The 19,848-nt window shown below is 47.2% G+C and overlaps 1 protein-coding gene across 1 annotated transcript in view; it reads right to left on the bottom strand.

Annotated features, from left to right (window-relative positions):
- Positions 1-19,848, bottom strand: part of UBE2H (ubiquitin conjugating enzyme E2 H) — a 98,441-nt gene that overhangs the window by 40,462 nt on the left and 38,131 nt on the right. Inside the window, exon 2 of the mRNA XM_004707812.2 lies at positions 357-433. Within this exon, the coding sequence (XP_004707869.1) occupies positions 357-433 (77 nt within the window). The remainder of the gene's footprint in view (positions 1-356; positions 434-19,848) is intronic.

The raw sequence follows: 19,848 nt of genomic DNA, 5'->3' as shown, positions 1-19,848 counted from the left end.
TCATTCACATTTCAGTGATTTGTTAAGAATAACCACATTCTTTTCCTGCCCCTCCTTGCTAACCCCATATCTGCGCCCCCCTCACAAAAAAAACCCAACTATAATCCCCTCCCCTGCCACAAAAAATACTTTCCAAAATCATTCAAATAAAACCTAGAACTCAGTTTTAATGCTGTCATGTCAGGATAAAAGACAGACATATGAAGTTATTACGACTCCAGCAAAATGTCCCCCTGGCCCTAAAGTCAGATTCTTTTACTTTACAAAACTACACAGGCCACCCACTCCCCGCCTGTCTGCGTAGTCTCACAGTCAACTAAGGAGGCAAAAGAACACAAGTCAGTATTGGTACTTACTTCCTTGTGGTCCATAAAACTTCACTACAAATTCATTCAGTCCTCCCAGGATGGTGACCTCGTGCTTACTCTCAATGCTAAGGTGGAAGGTTAAGGAAATTACACCAACCATGTGTTACCAGGAAGTTACGACACTCACGAGGTCCGTCCCCTGGTATGTTATTCAAGGTGCTACCAAAACTGATAAGAAACGGCAAAATATAACGCTACAAAATAGTTTGGGTAATTTAGTGGCAAAGCCGAAGGATGTGCTGCGCTGGGCAAAACGGCTGCTTGAGACCGCTTTACAGTGCTTTCAGAAAGCACAGACGTCTTCAACAGGGTCACCGGCTCTGCTGGACACTGAAGCAGCAACACGGGTGCTCCTGAATGATGGTGGTGGTGGCGGTGAAGACTCCTGACGGTGTTTAACATGGGCTTCCACAAGAACCAACACATTTGTCTTGGAAGAAGCAAAACCAAAGTGAGGGGGCGGGGCTGCTTCACCATACACATGCTGGACGTGTTAGCAGGAGACCAGGTCCCAGAAAAGAGCATTATGTGTGGTCAAGTAGAGGGTCAGTGAAGAAACAAGGGGGCAGAAAGTCTGACCCTTGATGAGGTGGATCGGCACAGCGCAACCATGGCTCAAATACCAGAGGCACTGAGAACAAGCACGGAATCCATTCTCAGTCGGAGATGGGGCTGCAGGCCTAACATCGGTGGTCTAACTCAGAAGTGCCTCTCCTGAAAGGCAGTTTAAGCGAGCGTGTCCTTTGCGGAGCGTTCAAATCCTACTGCACCAACCAACCAACCAACCCACCCACCCACCAACCCTGACAGGACCGCTTTCTCATTCAACTGGTGCAAAGCACGTCTGAGAGACACTGTTATACAAAACGAAAGAAGTCAAAGAAAAAGTTTAAGGATCTCTAAAAGAGAAAAAGAAAGTTATCTTTAAAAGCTTGAGGTTAAATATTTTTATTTGGCTCTCAACTCTCTGCCTTGGAGGCCACAGAAGCCTGCAAGGGGCCAGGTGTATTTTTGGCAAAGTCTATGGTTCACGTGCCTTGAATAGTATCCACATGAGATTATGTAAGTAAGTTAATTTAGTTTAGGATAACTCAATTTCGTTCTTTTCTAAGTGAGAACGCGTTTTAAGACCAAGCAAATGAAAAGGACCCAAACAGTTTCCAAATGGGATCTCTGGCTCCACGTCTCACTTGGCTGGAGAACACAGGCAGCACTTGCTCGTTCGCTAAATTCTGCCCAGCGACCAACAACCTGGCACCCCGCAAAATCTCCCCACGGTCCTGCTCCTGCAGTGCGCGGTATTGCATGTTTCAGTGGCTCTCTGAAATCGAAAGAGAAGCACCCTTTAGTTTAGTGAGAGAAACAAGTCAAATCCAGTTAAAATAAAGCAAAATAAATTTTAAAAAAGTCAGTCGTATAGAAAATAAGACTTAAAAATGAAAGAGCCCTAGTGGACAAAAACAGGCTTTCCCAGGACACGTTGGAGGGCATAAAAGAAATGATATGAGCCCTCACACTCGCGCACACACGCTCACACCCTATATGCACACCTCCCCACGACCTTCAATTCTGACTCACATGGACTTTACAGAGGCTTCCCAGGGCTTTGTACATTACAGGACTAGATCTCTCTCTTGCACGCACACATATGTGAAAGACATTTGTGTTGTATAAGACATAGGAGAAAGGTGGAAGGTGGAAAGATCTTTCTATAAGGAATTATTATAAAGCAGTAACAGAAAAATGGATACCAAACAAAGGCCATCTGTAGAAAACTAAGATAAAATGAGCAAAATTACATCTTAAAGACATTCAAAATGAACTGAAAAGCTACATTTTCCACTTTTGGTTGAGAAGGGGGGTGGGTGTAGATTTGTTCATCTGAGCAGAAGTCTCGAAGCACTGTGCGGTCCTGAGTCAGTGTCGGGGAGTCACTGTCAACGAGGACACTGTGTGATCTGGACACTGTGCTAACACCATTTCCTAGTCTGGTGCTGCCTGTCTTTAAGATTCTTGAAAGAGCTTCATGACTCAGCAGTGACTGTAGGTGTGCTCAGAGTTTGCTTTTGTGTCCAGCCCTCAATCCATCCTTACCCCACTTCTCCATCTTGGACTTGGACTTCTGTTGCACTTCCGCCTGGTGGCTTTCAGTGGACAGCCACCAGCTGCCTGCCTGCCTGCCTCCCAGGAGAGAGGGGCAAACGGTTACAGTTCTCAGGAGCCCAGTGGAGCAGTCGTCCTGTCCTCCAGGCTTGCTATGCCTCAATGGCGGTGGGCATCGGGACAGGAACCCTGGTGGTGCATTGGGTCAAGCACTGAAAAATCAGCGGTTCAAACCCACCAGCTACTCCGCTAGTTATACCCACATGCACGTATCCAGTCACTTAACCAGCTCTCTGTTAACAGATATTTATGCTAGCTACCATTTTTTTCATTTGTCTTTTAGTAAACTTTTAAAGAATAACAACACACAAAAGTACATAAATCATATTAACGGCACTATGACAAAGGGAACATACGTAATCTCCATTACTCGCGGCCATCAAGTCGATTTTGACTTAGGCTGGATGACCTCACAGGTCGGAGGACTGCCCTATAGGGTTCCCAAGGCTGCAATCTTTCCAGGAGCTGACTGCCCCACCCTTTTCTTCTTGGAGCAGCTGCGGGCTCAAACTCCGCCTCACTGGTTAGCAGTGAAGTGCTTTTACCACTGCTCCACCAAGGTTCCTTGGCAACGACTCCTAATTCGTCTCACCCACTTTGGACATGTAATCGAGAGACCAGTCCCTGGAGAAGGACGTCATGCCTAGTTACACAGGTCCATGAAAAAGAGGTCCATCCTCCACGAGATGGACGGGCAGCACTGGCTGCAACGATGGAATCAAACAGAACAAGTGTGAGGATGGTGCAGACCAGACAGGGATTCGTTCTACTGTGCGTCGGGTCACTCCGAGTGGACCTGATGTGGACAGTACCTTGATGAGCTATTAACACGGGTGTTGTTTCTGGAAAGACAGAGGGTTTTTTCCCCTATCCTTTCACACAGGGATGCAACACACAAACTTGGGCTTCTTCGGGTTGTGACTTCACCCGCAGCTGCATTTCCTTTTCAAAGATGAGTCTCTTCCACATTAAAATGAGGTTAGAAATCAACGTTCTACAACACCTTTCCCTCGTCTTTGAGCACAACTCCTACCAGAAACTAGCGAGTGCACACTGACCACTTCTTAGAAAATGCTCAAAAGCACACTGAATCAAAGTCCTACCAGGAAGAGCAAATGAGATGCTGTGCTAAACCCGCTGCCTTGGAATGGCACAGACACATCAGATGGGGACGTAATCAGGTTTAGTCCAGAGTAAAACACTGCATTGAAAACAAGCTATTCTGAACAAAAAAATCTTATCATTATGTGCTCACCTCCATGATACGATCACTGAAGACAAATGGGTGCATAAGCAAATGTGGCAAAGAAAGCTGATGGTGCCTGGCTATCAAAAGATGTAGCGTCTGGGGTCTTAAAGGCTTGAAGGTAAACAAGCAGCCATCTAGCTCAGAAGCAACAAAGCCCACGTAAAAGAAGCACACTAGCTGGTGCGATAACAAGGTGACACAGGGATCAGGCATCATCAGAACAAAAAATCTTATCATTGTGAATGAGGCAGGGAGTGCGGAGTGGAGACCCAAAGCCCATGAGTAGGCCACTGGACATCCCCTTACAGAAGGGTCTCAGGGAGGAGACAAGCCAGTCAGAGTATGATATAGCAATGATGAAACACAACTTTCCTCTAGTTCTTAAATGCTTCGCCCCCATGATCCCAATTCTACCTTACAAGTCTGGCTAGACCAGAGGATGTACACTGGTACAGGTAGGAACTGGAAACACAGGGAATCCAGGGCGGATGATCCTTTCAGGACCAGTGGTGTGAGTGGCGATACTGGGAGGGTAGAGGGAGGGTGGGCTGGAAAGGGGGAACCGATTACAAGGATCTATATGTGACCTCCTCCCTGGGGGACGGACAACAGAGAAGTGAGTGAAGGGAGACGTTGGACAGGGCAAGATATGACAAAATAATAATTTATAATTATCAAGGGTTCATGAGGGAGTGGGGAGCAGAGTGGGATGGGGAAAAAATGAGGAGCTGAGATGCCAGGGGCTTAGGTGGAAAGCAAATGTTTTGAGAATGATGAGGGCAATGAATGTACAAATGTGCTTTACACAATTGATGTATGTATGGATTGTGGTAAGAGTTGTATGAGCCCCTAATAAAACAATTAAAAAAAAAAAAAGAAAACAAGCTATTCCATTACCACCACCACCACCACCACTGAATAAATGAATTGCCTCAAAAATAACGTAGCAGCAGTAGGCGGTCTTATGGGCAAGGCCACAAGTCTCTCGCTCCTCTTAGTTTCAAAGTCAAGGGCAAGGAAGGCAATGAGGAGGCGTGGGGAAAATGACAAAAATCATGACCTGACTGAGGTTGCGGCTCAGACCACGAGGCTAGCAGAGTGCTGGCGGTGCGCTAAAGGGTTCTTTCATTACCTGTGCGGGTCAGAGCTTGACAACAGGAGACATCCTTCAGACACTGTTCTGGTAAAAATCTGTTATTGTGGGCTTACAAGCCACACCAACAGTGACTGGAGTCATGCACAGAACACTACCTTCTTACCTCCTCAGCACCTCACTGAGGCACAGCCGGCTGCATTTTCCGCAGAAAGGTGAAGAACGTTCCCAGAAACCAAAGTCCCAGGCCTTGGCCACATCAGCCGCCCACCACCTATTTTCAAGAGATGACTGACTTTCTTGGCAAAATGTGTCTATCAGGATTTTGTATGTGAATTTTAAATTGCTCTGAATTTTCCATATAACAAACTGCTGTTGGAGTTGATTCTAACCCACAGGCAGAGTAGGGCAGGCAGAGTTGTTCCCACAGGGCCGCCAAGAAACTCCAGTCTTGATGGGAGCAGATTGCCACATCCTTTCTCCCACGCAGCAGCTGGAGGGGGACTCGGATATCCGACCTTCAGGCTGACAGCGAAGCACAAACCCACTGCGCCACTGGGCTCCTCTTCACACAGACAGGTGTCCTAATAAAGACAGGTGTCCTAATAAAGCCAAGTGTTCCCGTAGGCAGCTCGCCCTAAGAGTATGGGCACTTTTTACCCAGGAGGCTCGGGTTGGCTGCTCATTGAAAGGTCAGCAGTTCACCCACCGTGCACTCCCTGGGATTCCAAGAGGGAAAAGACCTAGCGACATGTTCCTGGTGATTTCCCTCTTCGAAACCCAACTGGGCAGTTCTTCTTTAGGGTCACCTGACACCTACACCACCTTTTACCTTGGTAGATGGACACAGTGGCTGCGGCAATGGGGCCAGTGTTCCGTTCTGTAGTTGTTATGAGTCAGAATCCAATTCCATGGCGGCCAATGCCATTTCAATGCAGTCCTGGTACAGTCAATGGTTAAGCACTCAGCGGATAACGGAAATGGTAGAGCCCACCAATAGCCCTGCGGTAGAAAGGCCTGGCAACCAGCTCCTGTAAAGATTACAGAACCCTATGGGGCAGTCTACACTGTCCTACAGGGTGGCCATGAATCAGAACTGATCGGACTGCACGCAACAGCACACCTGGTCCCGTGATGGTCAAAATTGAGGCCCCAGGACTGTGGATGTTTACAAAATGAGGGTGGCCTCCCTGAGCTGGGTCCAGGGATGCGAGTCACTGAGGCAGACAATGGCTTCTGTGCAAAAAGAACAGCAGAAGCTGCCTGCACACCCTTCTCGGTTCAGACAGCCTGTCTCCCCCTCTCTGTGATTAACCACACTGGGAGAGGCGAAGACACTCAGCAGCCCCCACTACAGTCTCCTCTGTAAAACAAATCAATGCAAATCAAGAAACATTACCCCCCAAATCACTACTGTACCGACTATTAAAGTCTTAGCTGACTAATGTAAAAACATAACTAAGAGCATTTTGGAGATAATGTTTACAAAGAATCTTTTCCTGCAGAGAAAAACACTGGTTAAAACATATGCTGTTTAGGATTGTTTCAAGATCATCCAATTTGGGATGGGGGGAGGGAAGACGTATGAAAGAAACAGTATTGGCCCCAATTTGTTTTAAGTACAGAATTTGAGTAATGGCTAACTTATGGGGATTTGTCCTATTGTGCTCTCTACTTTTGTTTATATTTGAATGTATCCCATGATAACTGTTAAAAAACAAACTGATAATGCAGTCTGCACTGTAATCAGTATCTAACGAGCACATAGGCCCTTTTCACAAGGGTTTATGAAAAGAGCCATCATTTTCCTGCCAGGAATCCAAATTTAAGAAAACAAAGATTTCACACGGAGAGAGAAGAACTCCCTTCCCAGGCAGGTGACAGTGGTGGACTCAAACTTTGGTGCTCCATGAAGATATGGACCAGCCACAACGGAAGAGAAGTGCACGACTTTGAACCCGTGACAAATCAAGCCTCTAGAGCAGCGGTTCTCAACCTTCCTAACGCCACGACCCTTTCACAGTTCCTCAGGTTGTGGTGACCCCCAGACCATAACATTGTTTTCATTGCTACTTCATCACTGTCATTTTGCTACTGTGATGAATCGTCGTGTAAATATCTGATATGCAGGCTATATTTTCGTTGCTATAAATGGAACATAATTAAAGCATAGTGATTCATCACAAAACAAAATATAATTAGAGATCGTGAAATATTTATTTCTAATGACAAATAAAATTTTGTCTTGAAGCATGGTGTAGCAGTCTTCGTGCCTGGTACTTGTAGGGGGGTATCTGCATGTGGGCAGATCTGCCTGGAGACAGATAAGAGGAGCAGTGTTTTGGTTCCTGAGACCATCAGAAATATGTTTCCAATGGTCTTAGGCGACCCGTGAAAGGGTCGTTTGACCCCCAAAGGGGTCACGACCCACAGGGTGAGAACTGCTGCTCTAGACAAAATCATCACTAAAGATGTCCTTTTACCTAATCTTTAAGGAAAAATGCTTGTGGCCCAATGCCCCAGGGTTCTGGATGAGATCTGTAATAGTATTAGTGGGGTTAAATCAGTAGAGGTCTGTATTCTCCAGAAGCTTTTATTCTAAAGAAAAACTATAAAAACTATTGAGAAAGTAAGCATAGCGGAAAGGCTGCAAGACAGGAAGATTTCATTTCCTACCAGTGATGAAATCCACATACTTTAATGGAAGGTTTACGGCATGTTTTTCTTCACTCATCTCCACCTGAGAGGCAATGACACACTATAAAGATCAAGTCACAATAAAGCCATCTATATTTCTTTCAGTTTCTGAAGTTAAGCAGCTTTGTCCTCTCCAGCTTCACACGTATTTTTCATCTTTTGATATAACAGGAACGTTTTAAAGCTGTGCTACTGAGAATACAGCATCTAGCACATCCACAATCAATCAGCATTTCAAATTTACTAAGTATACCACATACTATAAGGCAAATAAAAAAACCTCTTCAAATATGAGGAGGTTTTAAATACTTCGCGGAAAAACTGGATGAAAAGACATTGGGATTTTTCCATGAACCATTTGAAGCCCTCTTGTATAATATACAAGTCCTGTCCCACCCCCAAGAAAATGTTTTACAAAACAGATTTACGAGGGGGGAGTAAAAAAAACCAATTCTACCAGAGTTTGGGCTCACACACGCATGGCTTTATTCCAAGCAAAATGTATTTCAACACATCTCTGTGATCGGTGGATGGCTGCAGATCTGTTCTCTCCGTAATAGACATGTTGGTCTTGCTAAGGTGCTTACATAAAAGAAAAAAAGGGTAAGTTTTGTTCCATGGGAAATGGGGGAGGGAGCAAAATAATTTTGAGGTCAGGGCCAATATCAATTTTGTAACAAAACTCAAGTGAACACCTTCCCAAAGCACTAAAGTTTTGCAACCAGATCAGAGAATGCTGCCCCACACAACACAAGTTGTTTAGCCCGATCAAGCATTTTAAGGAAGGGTTAAAGACCTCAAAGGTGAGCCGAGAGGACAGACTGTCAACCTTGATCAACACACACTGTGGCTGAAATCCAGATGCTGGCAGACAACTGTGCAGTTACCCTGGATGCCCCAGCAACTGGAGTTGGGATCTTAAATGGTTTGATAGTTTCAATTTTAAGTGACATCTTGGCTCCAGCAAGCTCTCAGCTCAAAGAGTGCCAAAAGTATCGGTTAGTTCAGAGAGCTGGTCTTCCCGGCAATCTCTTAAGTGAGATGGAAGCTCTGAAGACGATTTTATGGAAGGAATTGTAACCGGGGGTTTATTAATATGATTCAAACAATGGTGTCCGAGGGCATCTGCAGGGTCAGTTAAACTCAAGGCAGAGAATGCGGCTCAGAAGATAAATGAAATGTATGTTCTACTTAAGGAAAAAAAATGCTCAAGTGTTTTAGAGGGATTTGCCCAAAAATCTTTTGGCGAAAAATAGATGAGTGTGAAAATACTGGTGATAGCTTTTTATCACATTCATCTCTAGTTTTGTGTTTGAGAATATTTATTATAAAAATAAACCATTGAATTTTATTTCTAGTCCGTGCCTCCGCCTTTTTAAAAAGCAGAATACAGTAGCTATACTGATATCACCCCACTACGCTGGGAACAAAATGCCCTCGTGGACTGTCAAAGAATTGCCAACTGGTGAAACATCCAGTTTAAAATCTGCACACCTGGAATACAACTTTGATTTTTTTAAAAAGGAAAACCTACAACATTCTAAAGGCGCTCTGTGCAGACAGACCAACAAAAAAAGTCCACACAATGAACATCCAAATCCATGACCTAGGAAAAATGTTTCATAAGTGTGGTAACATTTAAGGTAATGTCTTAAAAGATGCCTGGTGCTCAGTGAAAAACTACCTCCTCTCAGGAGTTGCGCAAGTGATTTATTTCCCTTTCCCTCTGATGGGAGATGTGGGCAGGAGGAACTGTGTCCCCAGCATAAAGTGTCGACGACTTCCTTGCCCCCTTATGTCCCTAAGGCAGACGCCAAACTTAATCAAGTAGGCTAGTTAAGAAGGAATAGAAGAAAACAACAGAAGAATCACAACCTTCAGGATGATACTAGCAACCAATCTTGAAAACTTCTAAGTCTTAGGCAACATGTAATTTCTCCCAAAATAATACCAAAACATGCAAATAGGTGGTCACCAAATCCTAATGAAACATCTATTCCAAAGTCAGGTGACTTTCGCTCTGAGACCACACCCTTCCTTGTTGAGCCACCACAGCACCACAGCATAGCTCACCCAAAGGAGGTGCTCAGTAAAGAATGAGTCGCTAGCCGGTGTTTTACAAAACACCCGTGCAGTGTCCCTGGTCCTCATGTTTTCAAGGTTATTCTCCTCTGGAAATCTTTGAGGTTATTAAAAAACAAACCAAACCAAGCTCACTGCCACCAAGTCGATTTCTCTCCCAGGAGGTGGTTTCAAACTACTGACCTCGCGGTCATCAGCCCAAACTGCGCCACCAGGACTTCCTCTTTGGATTCAAAATAAAGTAGATGGTTTTCACTCCAACCTTGGACACAAAGACAGCAATGCTATTCACTGAAGATAGAATTAAGCCAAATACATGTTTAATAACCCGTAGTTTGTAACATAACCTTACCTGCAGACCTCATTCAGACATGCATGAATCAGTCACAGTGCACAGCCATGCTTCCCATATCCTGCGCTGGAGAACTCTGCCAGGGAACCACTGCTACTGCCAGTCTCGGAATTCACTTACAAATGCCGGAACCCCAGGGGGAAGGAGAGAAGACATCACACAAGCCCACACACAGAGAGGCGAGAAGTCACACTCACACTGGCCACTATGCCGCTGCACACTCAGGCTCTCGTCCAGACATGACTGACTGGCCTGTTTCTGGGACAACTTCACACTCATTAGCCCAATGGGTTATCAAATACTAAATGGCATGATTAACAACCCAACCTGAGTGCATAAAAATTAAGCGCAGGGGAGAAATCAATACAGACTCTAGCCTTGTTCAAGCAACACCCCAGCAAAGAAGTAACAGGTTCGAGGTCTGCTCCTGGGAGGGAGCAGCAAGCGAAGAAGGCTCACTGACGAAACCCAGGCTTACAGAGCAGACAGTGGGCAGAAAGCAGGAGTGCAGGCCGCCTCGTGGGGAAGGAACTCCAGGTTCCAGAACCAGTGGCTCGGCCTGGACTCCGCGGAGTCTGGTTTCTGATCCACCTGGGAGACATGTGAAAGGAAGGCGCAATGAATCACCTGTCAGATGGTTAATGAAGGCCTGGATCAGCCAGGTAAGAAAGGGAGGGAGAGATGAAAGTCAGTCATCTGAAGCGATAAGGAAAAACGGTAGTCTACGTCTTGATCAAAATTCCCCTTCAAGGCTATTTTAAAAGGTGGGAGGAGGGGAGCTAACAAGGCAAGTAGCCTATTTGATACCACATTCAAGTAGCTATTATAAGCTGCCTTTATTTATTCTCTTGGTGACTAACGAAAATTAAAGCCCTGGGATGAAAACTTCCAACAGAAATGGAAAATCAGCTTCTTGGCCACAGTGACAAGCATTTTATCATCAGGAGGCCAAGGCTTGAGTTTAAAGAAACACCCTTCCCCCAAAACGATCTCACGCATTGAAAACCCTGGAAAGTACCTCAAGGCCAAGAAGCAGGTGGGCAACCGTGTGCGGTGTGATCCGGCAGCAAATGTGAGCAGAGCGATTTTCAGCATTATACAAGTAAACAGGTGACAGGCCTGGCGGACACTTTCCTGCTGGGTGACAGGACTGCTGGCTCAGGACCCCCTGGGGCAATCCCCACACGGCAGCAACGGGTGGTCAGTGGAGTGAAGACAGTGAGATGGATGTTAGCCTAGTGGTTTCAAGGGGCTCAAGGTCCAAGACTTACATAGGCAAAAACAAATAACGAAGGCGCTATTGTTATGAAGTATGGGAAGAAAATTGAAAAAAAAATTTTCTCAGGGAGTCCTGAATCATTAAACAATGTGGTAGTGGTTGGGGCGGGGGTAATAAAATCAAAGTTCTTCAGCAAAATAAGAGAAAATAAACCCAGACCCACCAATCACCAGTGTCCAGAGGAGTACAGTAAGGGTGTAGCGTTGAACAGGTAACCTGACGACTGGGGTTCCCTCTCCTTTTCACCAAAGGGCACGCAGGCTGCTGGACGCAGGCGTCACTCGGTGAGATGTAATCAGGCACCTTCCAGGCCAGCTAAGTCACCCACCAGATGAGCTGAAGTGGTAAGTTAGCCTTGTTTTTCCTGCCTGAAGCAGCTTTGCACCCTGCCAGCCCTACACAGAAACACTTACACGCACACACGCACAGCCAGGCAGACAACTCTCGAAGCACCTGTCTCCAGAGTTCTGTCAGTGCCCCCTCGGCCATGTGGAGTGCAGCTTTCTCACATGTCTGGATCTAAGCTTGTCCTTGGTTAACTAGACCGGCACAAGCTGGGGGGTGCATCATCCACTAGTGAGCAGGGAGGGTGTCATCTGCTGTTCCCATTACACAGCGTCAACGCCCCAGGACAGGCCTTCGGGTACTCTCTCTCCCAGGTGCCATGCTGCTGGGGCCATCCACTTGGCTCCCTCCTGTCGACCCCACAGGTGTAGAGTGGAACTGCTCCCCAGGCTGTGAGCACCCTGAAACAGCCTTCCCGGGAGTCTCTTTGGGGTTCAAACCACCAATCTTTTGCAACCAGCTGAGCGCTTCACTATGTGTGCCACCAGGAACTCTTTCAAGTGTCTGTCTGCAGCTTCTCCCTAATTTTGATGTACAGAATCGACATGCCTTCAAAGCCGTTGTACTGGGTGACATCATACTTGTGGACTGGCTTTTCTTGAAGTTTCGCCAATTCCAGTTATTAGTTGTTCAACATGAAACGAAGTTCATCTTTAAACCCTTCCCACCTGTCAAGACGGTCTCCTGATGCTCAGGAGATCTAACTGTAGCTGGGCCACCCAGGGGTGACTGCTGGCCTTCCTCCTTACTACTCTTAACTCTGCTCTACAACATGCCCTCAAAGGTAGCCCCCGAGGGTTCATTAGCAAAAACACCCCAAGCCCTCACTGCCCATCAAGCCTCAGTAACACCTGGAGTAATGTGCTCCAGAACCTGAGCATAACAGGTGGAATCGGAAGCAGAGTGTCAAAAAACAAACAGCAGCAGCAGCAGAGAGTGGCAAAATTGCAAGGTGGCATGAATGTAGTAAGAGCCAGCCACCTGTACACTTAACCAACTCCTAAGATGGCAAATTTACAGGTGATGTACATCACTACAATTAAAGAAGCTGTGAGCGTTCCTTGATAAGAGCGGGAAAGCACTCGGTACCAGCACTCTCTAGACCACAGCTGCTTAAACTGTGGGTTGTGGTCCCCTAGGGGTCTTGCAATGGAACATGGGGGTTGTGAAATATTGAGCAACAATATGAGGTTCATGACCGGACAACAATCAGAAATTAATTAAAATACTACAGTTTGCCTGTGTTGGAAACTTCTCAAGTTAAAAACTTTGTCAACAGTGGACAGTTTAAGCAGCCCTGGATCTAGGTGGTAAAATCCCAAACGGAAGTCACATGCTGGAGACAGAGCAGTGATTCTCAACCTGTGGGTCACGACCTCCTTGGGGTTGTCAAACGACCCTTTCACAGGGGTCGCCTAATTCCTAACAGTAGAAAAATGACAGTGATGAAGTAGCAACAAAAATAATTTTATGGTTGGGGGGGGTCACCACACCATGAGGAACTGTTTTATAGGGTCGCGGCACGAGGAAGGTTGGGAACCACTGCTGACAGAGGATAAAGAACTCGTCTCCCCCAACAGCCTCTCAGCCACACACATCACAAAATTGCCCAGCCTCAGAGCTCCCTGACCCTCAAAGCAGAGAGAGCTACTAGTGGTGAGGGGCGCAGGGCATCTTGGTGTGACCCATAGCTTGCCATAGACTTAGGCAGGTCACGCAGCCTCTCTCTGGGTCTTGGTTTCCCCATTGTAACAAAAGAACAACAGTAACTCGCAACACAGGATAAGGGAGGCTGAGCATCTACTAGTATGCCCACTCCAAAAACCATGTCCTCAGAACCAAAAAGTCCATCAGTCTAATCCACCTACTTTCTAGCAAGGTGGTTTGGAGGTAGAGTCTCACTTCCATGCGATAGACTCAGCTCACATGCAGCCAGTGGAGGCTTGACTGTTTAGCCAGCCACCTGAACAGACGTCAGTGGAGCTTCCAGACTCAGGCAGACTGGGACAGAAGAAAATCAGTGAATGAAGACCCTATGGATCAAAATCACTCACCGGGCGATATCTCATCCCACTGCACATGAGAGGTCACTGTGAGCCACCAGGCAGCAGCTGACATTCACCACCACTTTAGCTTCTGACCTTCCAGGCTGAAATTACAACTCACTTCTGAGATGAGCCAAGTACACACAAAGTCCATGTTATAGTCATGACAGCATATGCTGAGAATTATGAACCTACAAAGGGTCCCAAAGGTGGTTTGTGGAGCCCTTTCCAAAATAAAAACAATCAAACAAAAGCACTACTTCTTTTTCTGCACAAATATCAACAATAGCTTATCCCTACCAAGCAGGACAATGAGCTGAGAGCTTGCTAAGCCTCAACAGGTGCAGACTCATTGCCCTCACACGCAGCCAGGGAAGGAGGACGACACGACGACGACAGGATCACTGCCAGTGCACTGCCGAGGCAGGATTTGGATCAGGTAGTCTAAAGTCTGGGCTTGGAGCACCCTTTGAGGGGTGTGGGTGGAGGAGTTCACTCAGACCGTTGGTTTTAAGGAGGTGAGCTCCAGAGACCACAAGCCTACACTGCCTGGAGCTGGCCGGCCGGCCAGCTGGCCAGTCATTAGGCTGGTACTCAGCACAGATTAAGGACTGCCGGGCGACAGAGGGGCTGAGGAGGAGGGATGTCCAAGAACTGCTGGACTGTTTGTATGGCCGGAGAAGAGCAGGCTGGTGGGGGGTGGGGTGTTAAAGAGTATTATGGGGCATATTATATTTAAGCAGATCACACACCAACCCCATGATTGTCCAGCAGTGCACACTTGGCAATGCTCTCACCCTTTAAAGGGGAGTCCCTGGGTAGCGCAGTCAAGTGCTCGACCACCAGCAGAGCCTGCAGGGCCGGCTGGGGACCGGCTCCTAAAAGGTCATGGTCACAGAAAACTACAGCGCAGTTCCTCCCTGAACACGTGGGCCACCGTGAGGCAGGCCACACTTGACAGCAATGAACATCATCTCCTTTCAAATTATTATTTTTTTAAGGAATTTATTGGGGTCTCTTACAGCTTTTCTAACAATCTATACATCAATTGTATCAAGCATATTTGTACATATGTTGTCATCATCATTTTCTAAACATTTACTTTCTATTTGAGGCCTTCATATCAACTCTTCCCTTTAAAATTATTCTGTAGGTGATGGACACATAGGACTCTGAGGACAAGGCTGAACAAATGGCAACTCCAGATTCTTCCGTGCACAGGCTAATAAAGCACTGGCTAAGTAACTTACAGTCCAACCTGGTCCACCAGTCCTCGTCACCAAGACTCACGGCATCAAGTCGGTGCTCACTCACAGACGCTCTAGGGCAGGCAGAGCTGCCCTGTGGGTTTCTGAGACTAACTCTACGGGAGTAGAAAGTCACCTATCTTCCACGGACATGTGGCTACTGGCCATGCGGTTGGCAGCCCTCACCCAGGCTTTACCTGCAAGCCCACCAACGCTCTTTTTTTTTAAGGCCTAAACCACTTCAATTTCGGGGGTGGGGGTGGGGTGCTAGTGGCAGAATTCTCACTTCCAGGCTGTAGGGACACACTATTCACACAGGAGGCTGAGCAATGCACAAATGGACCACCTTCCACACTAATGGCATCAGAAACGCGTTCCAACATGCTGCCTTGCTGAGCACCAGGCTAGACGAAGTGAATTGTTCTCCCCAGCCTTGCTTCTACATGTCCTCCTTTATAAAAGTGGGACAACCATGCCCCCCAGGTGGCCGAGGACCAACAGACGCCAGTATCTATCAAGCTCTTACAGAGGCTGGAGCCTTCTGCGAGTGTTGCTCCACTGAATCGTCTCTCAATGAGCCTCCTGTGCAGGCAGCTCTCCCACGACAGACACAGACACAGACGGTGAAACTGCCTTTCTCTCCAAGGTGAGCGGGAGAGCAGCTACTCACTGTCTCTACTCCGAGTTCTGCTTCCAACTCACCCGGTGACTCAATGGCACACACCAAGGGAGGAATCCTTGTCCTTACAAGGACGTCTGAACATCAGTCTGAAATGAGTGACGACATCAATCTCCACAGTTAGAAAGCTATACTCCTGAGAGTTTAAATGTCCTGTTGGTGCTTGGCCAGAGCTGGACTTCAGATGCAACTGTGGCCTTCAACTAGTGGAGCCTATTGCCACAGTTGTCCTGAAAGAGTTGGCTGGCCCACCGGCAGAAAATAACGGGGCTCAGCAAGACAGAGGGAAATTCTTAATGCACGATGGGGACAGGTCAGGAAAGGAACCCCAAGAATTGCAGAATGTGTTTAAGTCAGCCTGAACCCCCCCAGCTTTCCTTTCAATTGTTATTTGTATTTATATTCAGGACAAGAACATGCAAAATGACCATTTAAAACACAAGTTCTAGCATATAACCAAGTACTGGTTCCAAACACATCACAACCTATGCAAATCTTTATACCAGCAGCTAGCAAATTGTACGCCTCCAGACCCACCATCTGATGGCCCAGTCTCTATTCTGACCACACTTCTCTCCACTGGCCTCGGCCACGTTTCCTAAAACACAGCACGCTGCTCCCACCCCCAGTCTGTGCAATTGACTTCCTGGTTTCTACAGTGAGCTTGCAAGCTTGCTGTTGATGCTCTTTCTCGGTGTGTCTTAAATGTCACTCACTTCCTCAGCTCCCTGGGGGGGGGGGGCTGCAGAAGATGCCCCCACCGTGGAAGGTGGGGCGAGGAAAGGCTGCATTCCGGAGGTGGCGACACTAACTGAGCCTGAGGATTGTTCGTCTGTGGCACTTGCACATAAAGGCACTCCTGAACACCGAAGAGAAGATGGCCTGGGGCTCAGAGGCTCACAATGCAGGGGGAAAGAAGCGCCGGGCACCCGAACAAGAATTCGTACTTTCCAGAGTAGCAAGATTCAAGTGTCAATGGACCGAATGGTTCATATAGGGGAGGGGACCAAATGGTCTCCCACAAACCAAGAAATGGCATCAGCAAGAAAGAGCCGGCGCTGTAAGCACCTTAAAGAAAAATGAGGACTGTGGGTGGGGGCATTTGAAACTACAGCGAAAGGGAGAAGGCATTTTTGGCCAGAGTTTGCTGGTCACTACAAACTTCTGTTACAAGATGGGGACTTGACCTTGGGCCATTATCCACTCCATTGTTCTGTTTCCCTGTCTAGTAACCTTTCAGCTATGACCGCCTGCGGTGAGAGACCACACCACACACACCCCGTGTTCCAATGGGACCCCTCTGACTCGGCATGAGCGTGGTTAATCTGAGGACAGGGGAATCAACCTGCTCTTAATTCATGAACTAAAATGCGTGGACGAAGGAAAGATAAGGCCCACACACAAAAGCCACACCACAAACGCAGCCCCCACAAAAAGCAAAAACAAGAAGGAAAAGGAGTAAGAGAAATGTCCGCAGTGACATGACAGAGAGGGCCAAGTCAAGGATGATGCCCAGGTTTGCGCTTGAGTGACTTGGGAAGAAAGGGAGAAAGACTTCTAGGGACACCCTCCATTTGGGCCACAGCTGAGATCTCTGGAGGGCCGTTAAGTTGCTAGCAGAGCATTTGGTCGTCCAGGGCGGGCGATTTAAATTTTGGAGACACTGTGTTGGGTGGTAATAGAGTTGCCATCACAAAGGAAGGCAGGTGTGTCAATAGAGAGATGAGGACAACTATGAAACCAGAGGACTACAGTGTTTAAAGGCTGCACAGGGAGGAATGTGCAAGGCAGGCTGAGGAGAGAAACAAGCATGGAAATTGTTCTCCAAGTACTTACGTTTTATCCTTCAATATGAGCTTTCCACAAGTTAACTTACACTTCTGTTTTTTAAACAAGGAAAATTAAAAAAAAAATTTTTTAATGAAAAGAAAAACCATTTGCTTGTGGTGCAGTTACTCAAAAAGAAAGACACAAAAGTTCTTTCAGTGCCACCATGTGGCTTCCGGGGACCGGAAGGAAATCAATGATACACCCTGCTAACTTCGTACCAGTGCTTAAAAAAAGTGAAATAAGTCTGATTGAAGGGAACAAAGGATTTTCTTTTGGGACCTAGTTTAAATGTCTAATCCAGGCCAAGAGGCCAAAGTCCAAGAGGCTAACCACCTTTGGATGAATCATCAAAGCAGCAATAAAAGCTCCAACACGCATTTTAATGACTCGACCCCAGCTAGTTCCAGACACTGGTGAACACCCTGTGACGAGCCAGAACTGCAGGCTCCGGGCAGTCAGCGAGGCAGCACACCATGCTCGCCCCAAGTCAAGCAAACCCAAACTCACTGAGGCCATTCCCTACAGGGATGGGTACAGCTGCCCCTGTGGGTTTCCCAAACTCTTCATGGGTGGACAAAGTCCCAGCTTTCTCCCTTGGAGGAACTGGGGGGTTCAAACGGCTGACCTCACAGTTAGCAGTCTAGTGTGTAATTCACTACCAGGGGGCCTGATGTTCTCCACCAGTGTCACTGAAAAGCTTATTGTCACCAAGAACCATTTACTAGAGGCAGTCTAAGACGGGGGCTTAGTCAGATGCTTGTAACGTCCCATTTCACTGACGACCCCAGAATGCAAGTGAGTTGGGCACAGGCTGGAAAAAATCAGTGTCACGTGGAAGGAGAGCATGTACCCAAACAGCGGCCACGCAGAATTAGCCCTGCCTGTTGACCTGCCAGCCACCTGCCCAGTGCAGCCATGAGGAGTTAGGGCAATCGGAGTGCCCAAGGAAGCCAGCCACCTCATGCATCCACTCAGGAGTGACAGCGCATTCACCACAGCCAAAGCCAGGCAGCAGGGTCCTCTCCTGGGAAAGGAGAGCCTTACCCACCCGGCCTCAAGAGCCCAGAGGCCCTCACACCTTCGAGACATCTCTCCCACTCCACACCCCTGCACATGATCATGGTGTGCTAGGCTCCAACTACTGCTCCAGCCCTGAGCTAGGATATCAGAGTGGTTGGCACCCACTGTTCAGCCTAGCCACCCTTATCAGGAGCTGGCAGACCAGCAGTGCCTCCTCCTCTGTTCCAGCCAGCTGTGCCAGGGGACCAGCAGGCCAACGGAACCCCTTCCCTGGGCTATGCTCTAGTAGACAGGGACACACTTTCCTAACAGGTAGCCAGGTTGTACCATGTCCCTTGCCTCATCCCCGGCAACCAGAGAAAAGTACTAACTAGAAAGAAGATGATTTGTTAATGACAATGACAGGAAAAACAACTTTCACTCACTCACTCACTCTGGGGGAAGCACAACATGACCAAAGCCAAGAGAGGTCCTGAGAAGAATAAAGAACAACCAGTGGCATAGTCAGTTATACGTCAGGCTGCTTGCCTTAAGATCAGCAGTTCAAAACCACCAGCTGCTCCGAAAGAGTAAGATGAGGGTTTCTAACCCCACGGAGAGTTACAATCTCAGGTAACCCAAGGGGCGCTTCTACTCTGTCCTACAGTCACTGAGTGGGCACTGACTTGACGGCAGTGAGTGAGGTGGTCATTATGAATGTAACACTTTATAAACTCACTCCAAACCCTCGCAACTGAAGCAATAAAACTGTATCATGATAAAACAACGCATTGCAATGGGCAGATCTGCAGCGTAAGACCTCTTCAAAGTCTTGAAGAGCCAGGATGTCATTTTGAGGAAAACATGCCTGACCCAAAGCCAAATTGTTCTCCACCACCTCGTACGTATGCGAAAGCCGGAAAATGAATGAGGAAGACCAGAAGAATCAATGTCGGTAAACTATGAGTTGGCGGAGAAGATTCAGAACACCGTGATCTGCCAAAGCAACAGTCTTGCCCTGGAAGTATAGCCGAATGCTCCTCGGAAGCAAGATGGTGAGGCTTTGACACATGTGCTTTGGACATGTGATCAGAAGACACCAGTGCCTAGGAAAGGGCATGATGCGTGGTAAAGTGGAGGGTCTTTGAAAAAGAGGACCCCTCTGACCTAGTAATTCCATGCAAAACTTTACCCTGCTCACGACAGCACGCGTGACAAGAAAGATGCACAAGGTATGCAGACACCCTTCAGGAAATCATAGTCTATGTGCACTGCGGTATATCCAAAGAATGGGATGTTACACCAACAGTAAAATGCAGCCATCTGTGTGCAATAATATCGAACACTTTGCAGTATGTTGGGTGAAACAAAACCAAGTTCTCAATAGTAGGTTACGAGCCTATTTCTGTATATGCAAATG

This window comes from Echinops telfairi, unplaced genomic scaffold (assembly GCF_000313985.2).
Source record: "Echinops telfairi isolate 266 unplaced genomic scaffold, ASM31398v2 ScPeMD7_23;HRSCAF=83, whole genome shotgun sequence".
In the NCBI taxonomy this organism is placed as follows: Eukaryota; Metazoa; Chordata; class Mammalia; order Afrosoricida; family Tenrecidae; genus Echinops; species Echinops telfairi.
This window is presented reverse-complemented; position numbering and strand designations above follow the sequence as displayed.